At 46.5% G+C, this 16,234-nt stretch overlaps 1 protein-coding gene across 1 annotated transcript in view; it reads right to left on the reverse strand.

The window, feature by feature from the left end:
• rsf1a (remodeling and spacing factor 1a) overlaps positions 1-13,484 on the reverse strand; it is a 17,768-nt gene extending 4,284 nt beyond the window's left edge. The window contains 15 exon segments of the mRNA XM_034132768.1: positions 1-41; positions 640-688; positions 1,094-1,173; positions 2,961-3,065; positions 5,890-6,099; positions 6,192-6,396; positions 6,761-7,498; positions 7,500-7,736; positions 7,738-8,107; positions 8,239-8,316; positions 9,039-9,163; positions 9,643-9,848; positions 9,955-10,047; positions 10,885-10,976; positions 13,247-13,484. The exon segment at positions 1-41 is cut by the window's left edge and continues 66 nt beyond it. Coding sequence (XP_033988659.1) covers positions 1-41; positions 640-688; positions 1,094-1,173; positions 2,961-3,065; positions 5,890-6,099; positions 6,192-6,396; positions 6,761-7,498; positions 7,500-7,736; positions 7,738-8,107; positions 8,239-8,316; positions 9,039-9,163; positions 9,643-9,848; positions 9,955-10,047; positions 10,885-10,976; positions 13,247-13,400 — 2,783 coding nt within the window. The 5' untranslated portion in view covers positions 13,401-13,484.
• Positions 13,485-16,234: the final 2,750 nt, after the last annotated feature.

Genomic DNA, 16,234 nt, shown 5'->3' on the forward strand with positions numbered 1-16,234 from the left:
TTCTTCTTTGTGGTCTTCTCCTCTTCCACCTCATCCCCCTCCTGAACAGTCAAGAACAGTTTTAATCTTGATCTGTTTAATAAGGGCTCGTATATATTTGACATCAAACAGATGGGCACCATGTCAGGTCAGTTTGTTCTAAGACATTAGACTGTGTCATAATGTGTTAGTTTCAATAGCCAGCTTCATTGTGATAACTGAAAATTCTGAATGTTAGCAACTCCAAAGTGAATCTTCATATTTAGAATAGAATGGGGAGGGATGAAACCCTCTTTAATGGTCTCACGTGCAGAGCACACAGCACACACAGTGAAAGTTGGCCTCTGCATTTAACCCATCCTAGTGCCAGGAGTCTAGTACTAGGAGCAGTGCAGCTGCCCGGGGAGCAATGGGAGTGGGGGGGAAGGGGGGTGTCCGGTGCCTTGCTCAAGGGCACCACGGCAGGGCAGGAGGTGAACTGGGACCTCTCCAAGTAGCAGTCCACACTCCATATTTTAGGTCTGGTCGGGGACTTGAACCGGCAACCCTACGGCTCCCAGTCCAAGCCCCTACTGACTGAGCCACTGCCGGACTATTTAAATGTTAGTGTCAAATATTGGACATTACAGAAGACAAGATGACGTGCTGGACATTACTCACAGGGATGATGTTCTCCACACTGATCCCCACGTACACCAGACGCTCCCTCCTGGACACAGGGAGACACACACCATGTTCACTTTAACACTTATAACTACAATTAACAGTATATTATTTTACATTCTGTTTGTGTTTATCCTATTCTATTAACATGTATATAGAGTCCTGCATTTATGTTTTACTCTTACATTCTCGTGACCTGTACTGTATATAGTTTACTTCTTCTGCATGACTTGCATATCGCTCTTAAACCTAATCTTGCACTACTTTATTCTACTCTGTTTCTTCTTGCACTATTGGTATTGTTTTATATCTTATATATACTATGTTGCATTGTGGGAGGAGCCTGGTACTTCAGATTCTCATTGACATATCTACACTGTAGCTACTGTGTGTGTGTGCGTGTGCGTGTGTGTGTGTGTGCATGCGTGCGTGCGTGTGTGTGTGTGTGTACCTCCTCTCTGCTCTCTCTCTTTTCTTCAGAGCACTGTCCAGGTTCAGCAGATGCTCCTCCAGCTTCTCACACAGCAGCTTCTGCAGGGAGGGAAACAAATGAAAACAAATGAAATGCTGGAAAGCGTCTGGTGTGTTAGTGAACATCAGCACTCTTTAATACCACTGGAATGTGTTCCTAAGCACCGACTTGATTACTTTCTGAAAGCTGGCATTGAATGTCTGTTCAAAATTAAAATATGATTTGGTTGTTATTTGATGAAAATATTTCCTAATTTATTTGAAAGCATGAAGTATTTGAGCACGTTGTTGTCATTTGTTAAATTAATTTCAACATAGCTAAGCTAATATAGCTTAGTAGTGTAGTTCTTGTGTTGTATTGTCTATGTACTACATGGGTATGTAAATGACGTTGTGTAGGTACTGTATGGAAAACCTCAGCCTCATGTCAATATGAAAGCAAAACGAACAATCAGTTCTTAGTCTAATCATCAGAAACTGAAATACATACTTGAGTTTTTACTAGAACATCTTTAAATGCTTTTATGTTCAAAGCACATGTTATTTTCTGATACTCTGCGTCTGAATATACAAGTGTTCCCCCCTCAGTTTGAAGTTTTAGCATGTCACCCAAAAACAGCCCGCTCTGATTGGACGGTGTGTGTATCTGTGCACTCTGCTGTCATTCCACAGCTGCACACATATACTTTCATATACACATATACCTGTATATCTGGTGCAGACACATCACAACCGTATGGGGGTCCGGACAGTTTGTTTAAAGGCTCAGTGTCTTAAGACGGGCTGGAGAGTGTATCTATGGACGGAACCTTTTAATTAGGGCTGTCAAGTTAACGCGTTAATAACGCCACTAATTATTTTAATGTGTGATTAACGCATGTGTATTTGTCCTCGGCCCGCCCCGTAGTTTCAGAGCCCAAAGGCTTGACGTTGTTGTTGTTGTTAGTTGGATGGTGGGAGATTCTAGCGAGAGATATGGATACAAAAAAAAGGTGTTTTAAACAGCAAGCCAAGCTCACAGCTGATGCCGACAGCCCCGCTCCTGCCGCTCGCTTGCGGCAGACCACGCTTGAGCATTTGTCGGGGACACGCCTGGACAACAACAGCGATAGCTAAATGGGTGGCTACAGCTTAACATCGTGGAGGACGAGGGGCTGCGTTAGATATCGCATCCAACGTGTCGACTGCACATCACAGCACATTATTTTGACCCACAGTGGGAACTTCAGTCTCATGCTTTGACTGAACATGAAGACAGAGGAGCGGCATTTCGCCGACAACTGTAAACAGGCTTGTCTGTTTGAGCAACTGGCTTAGTGCAAAGAAGTACACAGGGTTGGGAGAGAGTGTGAGAGAGAGAGAGAGTGTAAGAGTGTAAGAGAGAGAGAGTGTAAGAGAGAGAGAGAGAGAGAGAGAGAGAGAGAGAGTGTAAGAGAGAGAGAGTGTAAGAGAGAGAGAGAGAGAGAGTGTAAGAGAGAGAGAGAGTGTAAGAGAGAGAGAGAGAGAGTGCAAGAGAGAGAGAAACTTTCACGGAATTCATAAACCACCAAAACCTGATCAATAATCAAAAACATCACACACACACACACACACACACACACACACACACACACACACACACACACACACACACACACACACACACACACACACACACACACACACACACACACACACACACACACACACACACACACACACACACACACACACACCACACACGACACACACACACACTCACACCACACACCACACACACACACATCGACACACACACACACACACACACACACACACACACACACACACACACACACACACACACACACACACACACACACACTTACATGTTGGCAGGGTGGACAGAACCACTGTCCGTCTGGAATCAACATGAGCGGCGGCCGCAGACAAGCGGTGTGGTACCCACTGTCACAGGAGTCACACAGCAGGATCTGAGGACACACACACACACACACACACATATATATATTATCATATATATAATGATAGATAATATATAGTATATATATATATTATATATATACTATATAGTATATATATATATAGTATATAATTACTATATATATATATAGTTATATATATATACACACACTCAGGGACAACTCTTTGAATTGATATAAACCACTATATAAACTACTCTTAATTCTATGATGGGTAAATGATGCGGCTACATTTCACTGTGTGTGGTGCTGTAGACATGTGTAGCAAATGACTATGGATTGGATTCAAATTGGATTTGAATTCATTTCAATTTCCTATTTTACTTTGTTGAAGAACAAACAGCCAGGCCTTCACACGGCCTAATAACACTGGAGCCAGTGCTGGAAGTAACCCTGGATCCAACCCTTCATGATCCATCATCATATATCCAGAAAAGATGGCTGACTTCTTCTGTTGACAGCCTGTCCAATGTGACAATTTGCTGGATCTGCTTATTGCAAATTCATTATTGTTCAGGCTTTTCATGTTGGTCTTCTTTATAGACAGGGATTAGAAACTCCAGTCAACAGGCCCCTTGTGTATTTATAGTGTTACATATCGTTTCATGCAGTTTTACAACGTGTTCTCTCTATGCAAAGCACAGGGCCTCACTACTGTGACACTGAACTCCCTCTGAGACTCTGTGACCCCCTCTGAGACCCCCTCTGTGACCCCCTCTGAGACCCCCTCTGAGACTCTGTGACCCCCTCTGTGACCCCCTCTGTGACCCCCTCTGAGACCCCCTCTGTGACCCCCTCTGTGACCCCCTCTTGAGACTCCCTCTGTGACCCCCTCTGAGACCCCCTCTGAGACTCCCTCTGAGACTCCCTCTGAGACCCCTCTGAGACCCCCTCTGAGACTCCCTCTGAGACTCCCTCTGAGACCCCCTCTGAGACTCCCTCTGAGACCCCCTCTGAGACTCTGTGACTCCCTCTGAGACCCCCTCTGAGACTCTGTGACTCCCTCTGTGACTCCCTCTGAGACCCCCTCTGAGACCCCCTCTGTGACTCTGTGACTCCCTCTGTGACTCCCTCTAAGACCCCCTCTGAGACTCCCTCTGAGACCCCCTCTGAGACTCCCTCTGTGACTCCCTCTGTGACTCCCTCTGAGACTCCCTCTGAGACCCCCTCTGAGACTCTGTGACTCCCTCTGTGACTCCCTCTGAGACCCCCTCTGAGACTCCCTCTGAGACTCCCTTTGAGACCCCCTCTGAGACTCCCTCTGTGACTCCCTCTGAGACCCCCTCTTGAGACTCCCTCTGTGACTCCCTCTGAGACCCCCTCTTGAGACCCCCTCTGAGACCCCCTCTGAGACTCTGTGACCCCCTCTGAGACCCCCTCTGAGACCCCCTCTGAGACTCTGTGACCCCCTCTGAGACCCCCTCTGAGACTCTGTGACTCCCTCTGTGACTCCCTCTGAGACCCCCTCTGAGACCCCCTCTGAGACCCCCTCTGAGACTCTGTGACTCCCTCTGAGACCCCCTCTGAGACTCTGTGACTCCCTCTGTGACTCCCTCTGAGACCCCCTCTGAGACCCCCTCTGAGACTCTGTGACTCCCTCTGTGACTCCCTCTGAGACCCCCTCTGAGACCCCCTCTGAGACTCTGTGACTCCCTCTGTGACTCCCTCTGAGACCCCCTCTGAGACCCCCTCTGAGACCCCCTCTGAGACTCTGTGACCCCCTCTGAGACCCCCTCTGAGACTCTGTGACCCCCTCTGAGACTCCCTCTGAGACCCCCTCTTGAGACTCTGTGACTCCCTCTGAGACCCCCTCTGAGACCCCCTCTGAGACCCCCTCTGAGACTCTGTGACCCCCTCTGAGACTCTGTGACTCCCTCTGAGACCCCCTCTGAGACTCTGTGACTCCCTCTGAGACCCCCTCTGAGACCCCCTCTTGAGACTCCCTCTGTGACCCCCTCTGAGACCCCCTCTTGAGACTCCCTCTGAGACCCCCTCTGAGACTCTGTGACTCCCTCTGAGACCCCCTCTGAGACTCCCTCTGTGACTCCCTCTGAGACCCCCTCTGAGACCCCCTCTGAGACTCCCTCTGAGACTCCCTCTGAGACCCCCTCTTGAGACTCCCTCTGAGACCCCCTCTGAGACTCCCTCTGAGACTCTGTGACCCCCTCTGAGACTCTGTGACTCCCTCTGAGACCCCCTCTGAGACTCCCTCTGAGACTCTGTGACCCCCTCTGAGACTCTGTGACTCCCTCTGAGACCCCCTCTGAGACCCCCTCTTGAGACTCCCTCTGTGACTCCCTCTGAGACTCTGTGACTCCCTCTGAGACCCCCTCTGAGACTCCCTCTGAGACTCCCTCTGAGACCCCCTCTGAGACCCCCTCTGTGACTCCCTCTGTGACCCCCTCTGAGACCCCCTCTGTGACCCCCTCTGTGACTCCCTCTGAGACCCCCTCTGAGACTCCCTCTGAGACCCCCTCTGAGACCCCCTCTGTGACTCCCTCTGTGACCCCCTCTGAGACCCCCTCTGAGACCCCCTCTGTGACTCCCTCTGTGACCCCCTCTGAGACCCCCTCTGTGACCCCCTCTGAGACTCCCTCTGAGACTCTGTGACCCCCTCTGAGACCCCCTCTGAGACTCTGAGACCCCCTCTGTGACCCCCTCTGAGACTCCCTCTGAGACTCTGTGACCCCCTCTGTGACCCCCTCTGAGACTCCCTCTGAGACTCTGTGACCCCCTCTGTGACCCCCTCTGAGACTCCCTCTGAGACTCTGTGACCCCCTCTGAGACCCCCTCTGAGACTCTGAGACCCCCTCACCAGTTCCGGGTGGTTGGGCAGTCCGCAGTGACTGCAGGCGTCCTCACTGGGAAGCTCCTCTGATTTACACAATTCCTCAGAATCGCTCCCTTCTTCACTCTCCCCCTCTCCTCGTTCCCTCCCTCTGTCCTCCACCTCCTCTCCCTCGTTCACTTTGCGTTTCTTAACACGGGTGTTGGACCAGCGGGGGCGCCGGTGCCTCCGTTTACCCTGAACATGAGAGAGAGAATTAAACAAATGAAAACCGAGCAAAGAAACCCCAAGTAGATGTTCATTCTCACAAAGCACACGAACACAATTACCCGTCGTTTCCTTATTTGCCCAACGGGTTCCTTTTTTCCGTCTTTCTTTGTCGTTAAGCTCTGCTCCTCTTCATCTTCCTCCTCTTCCTCCTCCTCCCCCCCTTCCTCCCTCATTCTGTTAGAGAGTGCCTGTGTTTTTGTAGGTTTCTTTCTCTGGCTCTCCTCAGCCTTGGAGCTTGGCCTGCAGTTTGGCAAAGCAGATGATCTTCAAGAAGAAAAGTAGAGATGGACTGAATTTATTGTCAAAATCAAACTAGTTGCATCTGATACAGAAAACAAGCAGCAAGTTCATTCTGGAGATTTAGGAAGGGGTCGCTAGTGACCGGAATGTGCTATATCAAAAGAAAGCAACACATGTATGTAACCCGCTCTCAGTGGGGGGGGGCAGACATGAGGTTCATAGATACTGGAACATACAGACTTTTGTGAACAACAGCTTTTACCTTTAAGAACAGCTGGGTAAGCTGTATTATATGTATAGCTCTAAGACAGACAGGAAATGGCATCCATCAGGTCGGACCACCCCTCTAATCAAACCCACACCTTTATGGAGGGTATTCAACACGTACCTGCAGATCCTGGAGGATCTCCTGAGCATCCTCCCTTCATCTTGCACCTCCTCCTCCTCCCTCTCTTTCTGCCCCTCCTTTCCCCCTTTCCCCCTCAGCTTGCTCCTGCGATGGGGGGGGATCTTGATTTTCAGCCTGATTCCTTCTTTCTGGAGCTCAGAGGAGGCTTCCTCCAGGGGACCCTGCCTCTCCCCTGATGCAAGCCCAGTGTCCTTCACCCTGACCTGGGCAGCCGACCCACAATTGACCCCCCCTCCCTGCTGCTCCTTTTTCTCCTCCTGGTCAACTGTTCTCAGAGTGTGAGAGATGCTCTCGGGCTCTGCCTCCACCTTTGCTAAAGAGCTTTGACTTTTGTCCTGGTCATCTTTACTCCCTCCTTCTTCCACAGGGCATCCAGACACACCCCCCCCCTCCCTCTCCTCCCTCTCCTCACTGCTGTGTCCAGTCTTCCTCTCCCTGTGTAGCTGCTCCTCAGTTACTTGTTGACCCTGGTCCTCTGCAGTGTGTCCCTGAGGGTCCTCTGAGGGCAGGGACAGTGAGGAGGGGCTCTCTGCAGCGTCAGGCAGAGGAACACATTTCAGGGATGGCAGCGGCGGGTTCCTGGTTGTCTGAGTGTCCATGGCTGCAGGAGCAGGAGCAGGAGCAGGAGGAGGAGCGCTGGCTGCTGCTGTCATCGTCTCCCCCTCAGCAGCCCCCTTCCTCACCAGCACTGACTGCCGGCTCACCTCCCTGTCTTCCCCCCCCCCGCTGGTCTGAACTGGGCCCGTTTAGTTCCTGCTGCTCAGCCCCGGAGGCTCTATGGCGCTCCAGCGGGCTGCGGATGACTCCTACATGACCTATAACGCCGACCTGACCTATGACCCCTATGACTCCATTGTGACCCTCTTTGTGGGGCGGGGGCATAGGGGCCCTTCCGTTGCTCAGTTCTGGACTTGATGCAGTGACCAGGAGCTGCTGCGAGGGGGGGGGGGGCAGCAGGCAGCTTCCCCTCCTTGGCCTGGATGACGGAGGGGTTGCACACGATGATGCTGCTGTTCTTCAGGTGGTTACTGAAGCTCTCCGCCAGCTTCAGCTCCCTCTTCTTCAGTGGTATCTTGGCCTGCTCGCTGCGAGTGACCACAGCCCGCTCCACTTCCTCCTCCTTGTTAACTTCCTGCTTTGTCACAGTCGCACCTGGTGCCATGACAACCGACACAGCATTTTTTGGATTGTCAGTGTCCCTGGATTCTGATTTGATGACGGTGGTTATGGTGCTCACGCGGTTGTCAAAGACAGGTGATGATATGTGTTCTGTCTTCTCTTCCTTCACCTCAGTGTTCCCCAGCTGGGGGTGCTCCAGCTTTATCACTGCACACAGAGAAGAGAACACATTAACAAGCGTAACGACAGCCAGAGAGGGATAGAGTACCATTAAAGACAATGTTCTATTCCTCCTGAAACAAAGCATACAGGTGAACAGAGAGACTTGATCCAGGTACCTTCTGTTAGGTGTTCCTCTGCCTTTACAAGGTCAGTGTGTTCCTCTGGGGTCAGGGTGCTTCCAGCAGCCTCACCAACTGAAACACACACACACACACACACACACACACACACACACACACACACACACACACACACACACACACACACACACACACACACACACACACACACACACACACACACACACACACACACACACACACACACACACACACACACACACACACACACACACACACACACACACAACACACACACACACACACACACACACACACACACACACACACACACAACACACACACACACACACACACACACACACACACACACACACACACACACACACACACACACACACACACACACACACACACACACACACACACACACACACACACACACACACACACACACACACACACACACACACACACACACACACACACACACACACACACATCAGTATTCCCTGCCTAAATGTGATTTCAGTCATTGGAGGAGGTCATGTGTTTGTCAGCAGGATTATGAAGAAACTACTGCAGCACATTTCGGGAAACTCTGTAAAAGGGTGTAGCACGGGCCAAGGACAACAATATGTAATTGTGTTCACCTGAATGAAATGGCAGACACACATTCATTTCACTTTGAACTCTTAACTGCTGTATACACACGCACATCTCAACAGGGTTTTGGCTAACATGGAGGAGAGGAGAAAACCCTTTTGGTAACAACTTTATATATTCTCTCTCAGTAATACTCCTATGATCTAAACAAGTAATATCTCCTCATTCACCTGCACCTGTCTGTGTGGGGCTGGCGCTCCTATCCAGGTCCTGGTTCTGGTCCTGGTCCTGACTCTGTTTGGGTTCAACCTGGCCCTTTAGCAGCTCCAAAGCCTCCGCCAGGTCGGTGCGGTTCCTGAGAACACAGTTTGGACAAGCGGCTCAAAAAAGATAACAACAGGGCAGCAGGATGTGACATGACGCTGCACAGTGTGAGGAGACTGCTTTAAGATGGCCTTAAAGGAATACTTCATATAACAGTGCAGATTACTTCACCAACTTTAGACGTCACTCCAAAAATAACACATTTTACATAAATGACTCAACTTTGTCTTTCTCTCAAAGAATCAAAAAATTGAGAAACTTGATGAATTTAAGTAAATGGTGGCCACGAACATCAAGAGACCTAGAGTTAGAGTTTATGTGGAAGTTTTTTTCAAGTAACTTGTGAACCAAGTGAGTGAGACGTACGACTGCATGAGACCTGGGTATTACTGCACAAGTTGTGGGAGAATTTGTAAATAGATGTTTAGATATCGTTTTTTTTTTTATTATAATTGCGAAAAAAGTAAGTATAGCTGTGCGTGCAGCCTGAGACATGTGAGACAGTGATACCTGACGATGCACTTCCAGGTGGAGCCGTCCAGGTCGTCCTGCTCCTCCGTGTACAGGCGGATGTTCTGCTCAGGGTCCAGCTGCAGCCAGTACATCAGGCCCTGCTGGTCCCGGCCTATCGGCTGGAGGCGCATCTTCTCTGGGTCCTCCTCATTGATCGCCATCTTGAACTTCAGGTTGTCATCAAACTGACACTCGCAGAGATACTGATGGAGAGAAGGTGGAGGACATCAATGTGTTATTGCATTGACTGCAGATGTTTAGACTTTTAGTTACACTTGTTGCATTGACTAAAAACCAGGAATGTCATACTTTTAGGATGCATGACTTGCACTCCATGGACATCTCCTGGTAGCCCTTCTGTTCCAGCTCCCAGGCCCAGGTGCTGTTCAGCTCCTGGCACACCTACAGGAACACACGGTAAGGATATGGTTAGGGTATGGTTAGGGTATGGTCAGTACGGACAGGGCGGAACACAGGATCTGTTTCATCTCTCAAGTCTCCATCTGTTGACCACTGCAGCAAGGCTCTACAGTTAGGTGGATGTTCAATTTACTTGCATACAGTTTCTGTACAAAATACACATTTGTTATCTTCCTATAATAACTGCATTCCATCTCCACAAACAAACACTCTATCCTTCCTACACAACTACTTTAGTTGTAGGCTGTGGTCACAGGTAAGGAAACTTGAGAGGGATAGTTTAGATGTTTTGAAGTGGGGGTGTATTTACATACAGTAAATGTTGATCTCCTCTTTGGTGAAGCAGACAGGGTACAGGGTTCTACATTTGTGTTTCTTTTCAAGGGCAACTTTATGAGCTGAAGTGAAAGTGGGTAGTTTGTTGAGTGAGCAAAACTCCAGATGTATTTACTTGACTTGTTATTTGATTAACCGCTAATAAAGAAATATGTCCAAAAGGGACATCTGAAGGCAAGGGGAAACGGTGAAAAGCACAACATGTCTTATCTTCTGTGCTGGTATTCCTGTCTGCTTCTCCAAACTGGGGTCGTTCGGATCGCAGGTTACTCTAGCTAATCTCTAGCTAATCTCTGACTGAGGATATTTAGCTCATTCAACCCCACTTCAAAACATCTCAGCTATCCCTTTAAGATGCAGCAAGCACCCTCCATCAGAGACAGCTCCCTCACTGATGGCTGAACCTGTTTAATCATGTCAAGTGCAGTTGTAAATCTAAAGCTAAACTCCGTACACACACACACACACACACCAACGCCTCACCTTAGCCAGGTATTTCTCCCAGCGGTCAGTGGTCACAGACCTCCCCAGTTTTCTGAGCAGCTTCACGTGGAGCTCCACCAGGGGTTTAGGAACTGGAAACACACAGGATGATTAGAAACATAATACTGTGCATTTCTTTTATGAGGTATGTAACCACGCTCATAACCAAAGAGAAAGTAAGTGATTTCATCTTTAACTTGGTTCTGGATTCTAAATACTTCTTATGATGAAAATCAGATTTGTAACAACAGATTCAACAGTAACACTTATTAGACTTTTTTTATTTTTATTTCTTTCAGCAGTTTTTGGAAAACAGTAATCCAGTGATGAATGGATAAAAAGGAATTTGACACTCTGTATGATTCCTATCATGACAGCGGGTGTTCTTACAGACTCAAAGCCCTTATGTCGTACTGTAATCTTTGAGCGCTTATCAGCCAGTTTATCAGTGCTTTATAAAAGCTTTGGGATAAGCATTACAAACAGACACTTTTGCCCATGTGTTCTCTGCACTGACACTGTCTTTATTTACTTTTTGTGCATTATAAGTATCATTTATATAGCTGGTGGCTCATGAGTGTGATGCTGGGTCAACAAAGGTTTACTGTGCACAGGATCTCACAGCTAAATGTTTCATTTCCAGGTAAACATGTATCACTCTGCCATGTACACTGTAGGTAGTTTTGTTAAAATAAATGCAAATAGTTTGTAATTGTTTTATAAAATGATAATTGTCCAGGTATCAATAAATCAACCCATCAGGGTCATTTGTCCCACTTCCGAAAAAAGATTATAATTCCTTCCCTTTTTAATAACTCTTTAAATAATGCCAACTAAAATGATTTATTTTACATTTTGGCAGATTCAAAAATATATTTTATTAGAAACATTTGTTTCCTGGTGAATGATTTATTGATAAGATGAAATGCCTAAAGAAAAAGCCTGACATTAACATGAACCTCATCGCTTTAAAGTACTCTCTACTCTGCAGGAGATTTGGGGATTGTACTTAGTGACATTTCATTTTAGAAGACCCCTCACACCCCATTCATTTGTCTTCATTATTTATTTGAGCTATTCTGCTATATATTTTTTTCAAGATGAAAGAAATAGTTGTGTCATTATGCATGTCCTGGTTATTATTGTCATGATACTGTAAACAACTGGCATTTATTACCAGGTCAATAACTAAAATCACAGCCTCGGAGCATTGCATCAACAACCTCACTGTGTGGTCTGTGTGAGGCTGTTAGGATACCATGAATTTACAGGAAATTCCAGTTCTCTCTGTAGCGCACGTTTTCTAGGCTAAAAAAAAGACAACAATTCAGTGTCAGGAGAAAACGCAGTTAATCAGACCAGAGTCTAGAACGTAATGTGATTATTGTAGCTCACTAAAGAATGTTAGCAACTATGTCTGACTTAATGCTGTAACGTTATGGAAAGTGAGGGCTTACGTTAAGCAACATAACTAACGGTAACTGAAAACTGTCCCGCTGTGAGGGCTAACACGGTTTGTAGAGACACACACATCACAACTACACGCCTCAGGCATCTCCGTCTTATCCTCAATCACGTCCTCAGTTAACTGAAGGGCTCCGTGTTGTACTTTGGCTAAAAGTTGACGAACTCATCGATGCTAACTAGTTAGCCAGTAGCCAGTCACCATTGCGCATGCGCACACTTGACAGCCTCTCCACCAATGCCTCAAAAATAACATCCCCTGTGTTCAGCTGTGGCTCAGTTCTGGCAGCCGTCTTAAAAGACAGATCCAATTGAAGAAGTATCACTACCAGCACAATAATGACGTCCAGTCCGACTGCCTGTGAGGCAAGGCCGGGGGGAAATAACACCTGACAACCCTCCGCAGCTAGCTGTGTCTGTGTGTGGTCACTAGGCAGTGCTGCATCATGGCTCCCACACCGTCCAGCGTTCACTGATCAATACACAACATTATCGACGATCTGTCACTTGACTCCAACTAAACCCACGGGGATAGCTAGCAAAACTGTTTTACTTCCGCCTGTATCCCTGACTGTAGCACAACATAGCCCTGAGTGTTTGGGATGTGGATTGGGTTAGCTGTGTGTTAGCAGTCTGCGTTGTCTCTGTCCAAATATTTACTCAGAAACTTGGACAAAAACTGGTTCTCTTTCGAGGAAAACTGAGTCTGACCCGGGCCAAAAGGTGCCACAGAGCGTAGCTGCTCGCTGATCTAATGGTGCCTGCCGGGGGGGCACTATCTACATTTTCCACATCCTCCTCATCACGGTGGTGATGGTGATGGTGGTGGACCCCTTCTCCTTCGGTTTCAAGTGTCGCAGCTTTCTACCACTACTTCGCCCCACCACCGATCTCTCACCTGTCGTTGTGTCCCGCAGATATCTCTCCATCTGCGGGAAAGTCATCTCGGGCAGGTCCAGCACTGCTCCGTACCGCTCCAGGAACGAACAGACCTCCGCGAAGCTCGGGCAGAGCGGCGGGCCGGAGCTTCTCAGCAGCACCGGAGCAGCCATCTTTCCAGGCGGAGAGAAACAGGAGGGGAGGGCGCTGCTGGGATGCGACTGTGTGTGCGAATGAAATGAATGGAGGGGGTGAAGCGGCATCTACCGGGATCAAGCGGGACAACACGGTAGCATGCTGCTTCCGGTTAGGATTTTCAAATTACCGCCTAGTTCTGGATTCGGTAAACAGAAAACTTAACAAGATGGACATTTACACAAGTTTCTCACACTATTTCAAAATCATTTTAATGTGTCAGAGAGTGTAGTTTCAATATGTTTAGTGTCATCCTTTGTTGACTCCCATAAAACCGTGTTTTCTCACAGTGGAGTGGGGGAATTCAATTGTTTAAATGATCGTGATGTCTTTTATTCCCCAAACTGTTTTATGCTTTGAAGATTGCTATTTTTTAAATCTAAAATATGTATTAACTATTATTAAATTATTATTTAAAAATATTCTGAAAGTTGAAATTATACGTTTTCTCTGGATTTGCCTTTAATATTTTTGTTTTAAAAATATGCGGCGCACCTATGCGGTAACACTGGGCATCATGTATTGCTTGCGACTAATTTAACTAAAGTAAATTACATAGTTTTTATTATTGTAGGGATGGTCAAGTTTGAGTTCAAACACATGCATTAAAGTCATATTTTCCGTCTTGAAAGGGGCCTCGACTGTAAAATAATAAACTACTATTGAGAACCTCTGCCCTCATGTACTTCATTGTGGACACACAACCCTTATCTTCCGGTAACACTGGGCATCACGTGCGCGAGCTTGACGCAGCTGGGAGAAGTTGGGAGGACCATGGAGGGTATAGAGAGAAATGCCCAGAATTCACCGCGATAGAGACACATTAAAACCATTTCAAAATGGTTTTTGGTTTTTGCTCCTCAAACGATTCCAAAATAGCTCAATATTTGGCCTCAGTCCTCAACACACATTAGTGACCAAACGTAGGTGTGAACAAAAGCATAAAAACTGAGCTGCATCTCGTGTGATTTCTTTTTATAATTAAAGCTTTTTATTTATTTATGTTCAAATGGTTGGACCAAATGGTCTGTTCTGTAGGAGCTCAGCACCACTGCATGCTGCGTAGACAAGTCATGCTGCCCTGGAGCATGCTGCCTTTACGGACTGTTGGAAATATTTGCACGTCAGAGGGATTTTAGACACAGTTAAGTACACATGTGCTTGCAGTTAACATGTTTTTTGTCATAAGAGCTCTATTTAAAGGTGGGGTAGGTAAGTTTGAGAAACCGGCTCGAGATACACTTTATGTTATATTCCATGGAATGCTCTTAACATCCCGATAGCAATGAATATCTTAAGTGCTTTGACAAAAAATCCATAAAAAAATGTCATCTGTGGAAGCCGTAATACTGTAAAAAGCACGACCAATCATTTTAGCCGGCCCGGCTAAAGTAACTGGATGGCCTACCTGCCTGTCAGCCTTCCACCTGTGCACAAACTTATCTCGTGCCCTCATTGGTCATGTGCGCGTTCGTGTGTGTTGGAGGAGGGGCTCTGTAAGGAAGTGGGAGATTTTTTCCGGCTGTGTATTTTCAAATTCTAGCACACTCAAGCTGGTTTCTCCAAAATGACCTACCCCACCTTTAATAAGACAGTCTCTTAAAAAAAATTCATAAATAAGTTAACATTTTCGATTGCTTGGGGATTCTTTCCTTCCGTGATCTTCCTGTAGGGAGGGACGACCCTGGTTCCATGCCTCTCAATTAAATAGCGCCTGGATGGACCTGGAAAGGCATTATGCAAATAATATATGTTTATGTTAATTGTGACAGTCCTCTTCCACTATGGCAAGGCTTCATAAACCTAATAACACACTGATTCATTCTATGAGCTGCAAATAGAAACATGCTCCCACGATGAGGATCAAAGATGTTCTCCTCCTGAGACATGACATAAGACTGACTGCCTTCATTAATTATGTAGAGGCTAGGTAATAGCATACTTATAACCTTTATTTTTTGCTGCTATGACTCATTTATACCTAATATTAGAAGTCAAGTCGTTTTGCACCGTGGTTAATATTATTACGGAATACTTTCTTAATGTGTCCTGTTGTTTTTTCAGTGTGTCTGTGTATTTGAAATCTATACAGTTTTTTTATAATATAACAGCTCAGTTGACACAAAGCTTTGTTATTTTTTGTATTGATTTCCTGATTGCATTTCAACCTTTTATGTTTGGTAATGAAATATGATTATTAAGTCATTATTTGCTATGGTCAGTGGTGGAATGTAAGTAAACTATTATCTACTATCTATACGCAACGACCAAACGAGTACAATATCTAGGTACTTGTACTAGTAGTTCCAATGTATGCAACTTTATTCCTCTATTGCACTACACTGGCAATAGACTATATCAAGTCTTTAAAGTAGCCCAAACTTTACCAGCTGCAACATTAAAGTGATGAACACATTATTGCAACAATAATTATAATCCTATGATAGAATAGAATATTCTGAAATTCTACTAAATTAGTATTTACTTTTGTACTTTACTTTTTGAATGGAGGACTTTCTTTGCAGTATTGCTCTTTTTACTTAACCAACAGATCTAAACACTTCCTCACTGCTGACCAGTGGCGTAACTATCGACGGAGCAGCCGGTGCAACGCACCGGGGCCCAGAGCCGGCCAGGGGCCCATGCAAATATATATATATATTTTTTTTAATTCAATGGCATTGACCGGTTCAAGCAGTCTTCAAAGTAACCAAGCAACCTACATTAATTTGTAAGTTGTCTGTCCAATGACCTTGCTCCCTTTCATGACATGTGATACCTTGCGTGACAAGCGAACCGTTTAATCAACCTG

Source organism: Trematomus bernacchii, unplaced genomic scaffold, assembly GCF_902827165.1.
Source record: "Trematomus bernacchii unplaced genomic scaffold, fTreBer1.1, whole genome shotgun sequence".
Classification (NCBI taxonomy): domain Eukaryota; kingdom Metazoa; phylum Chordata; class Actinopteri; order Perciformes; family Nototheniidae; genus Trematomus; species Trematomus bernacchii.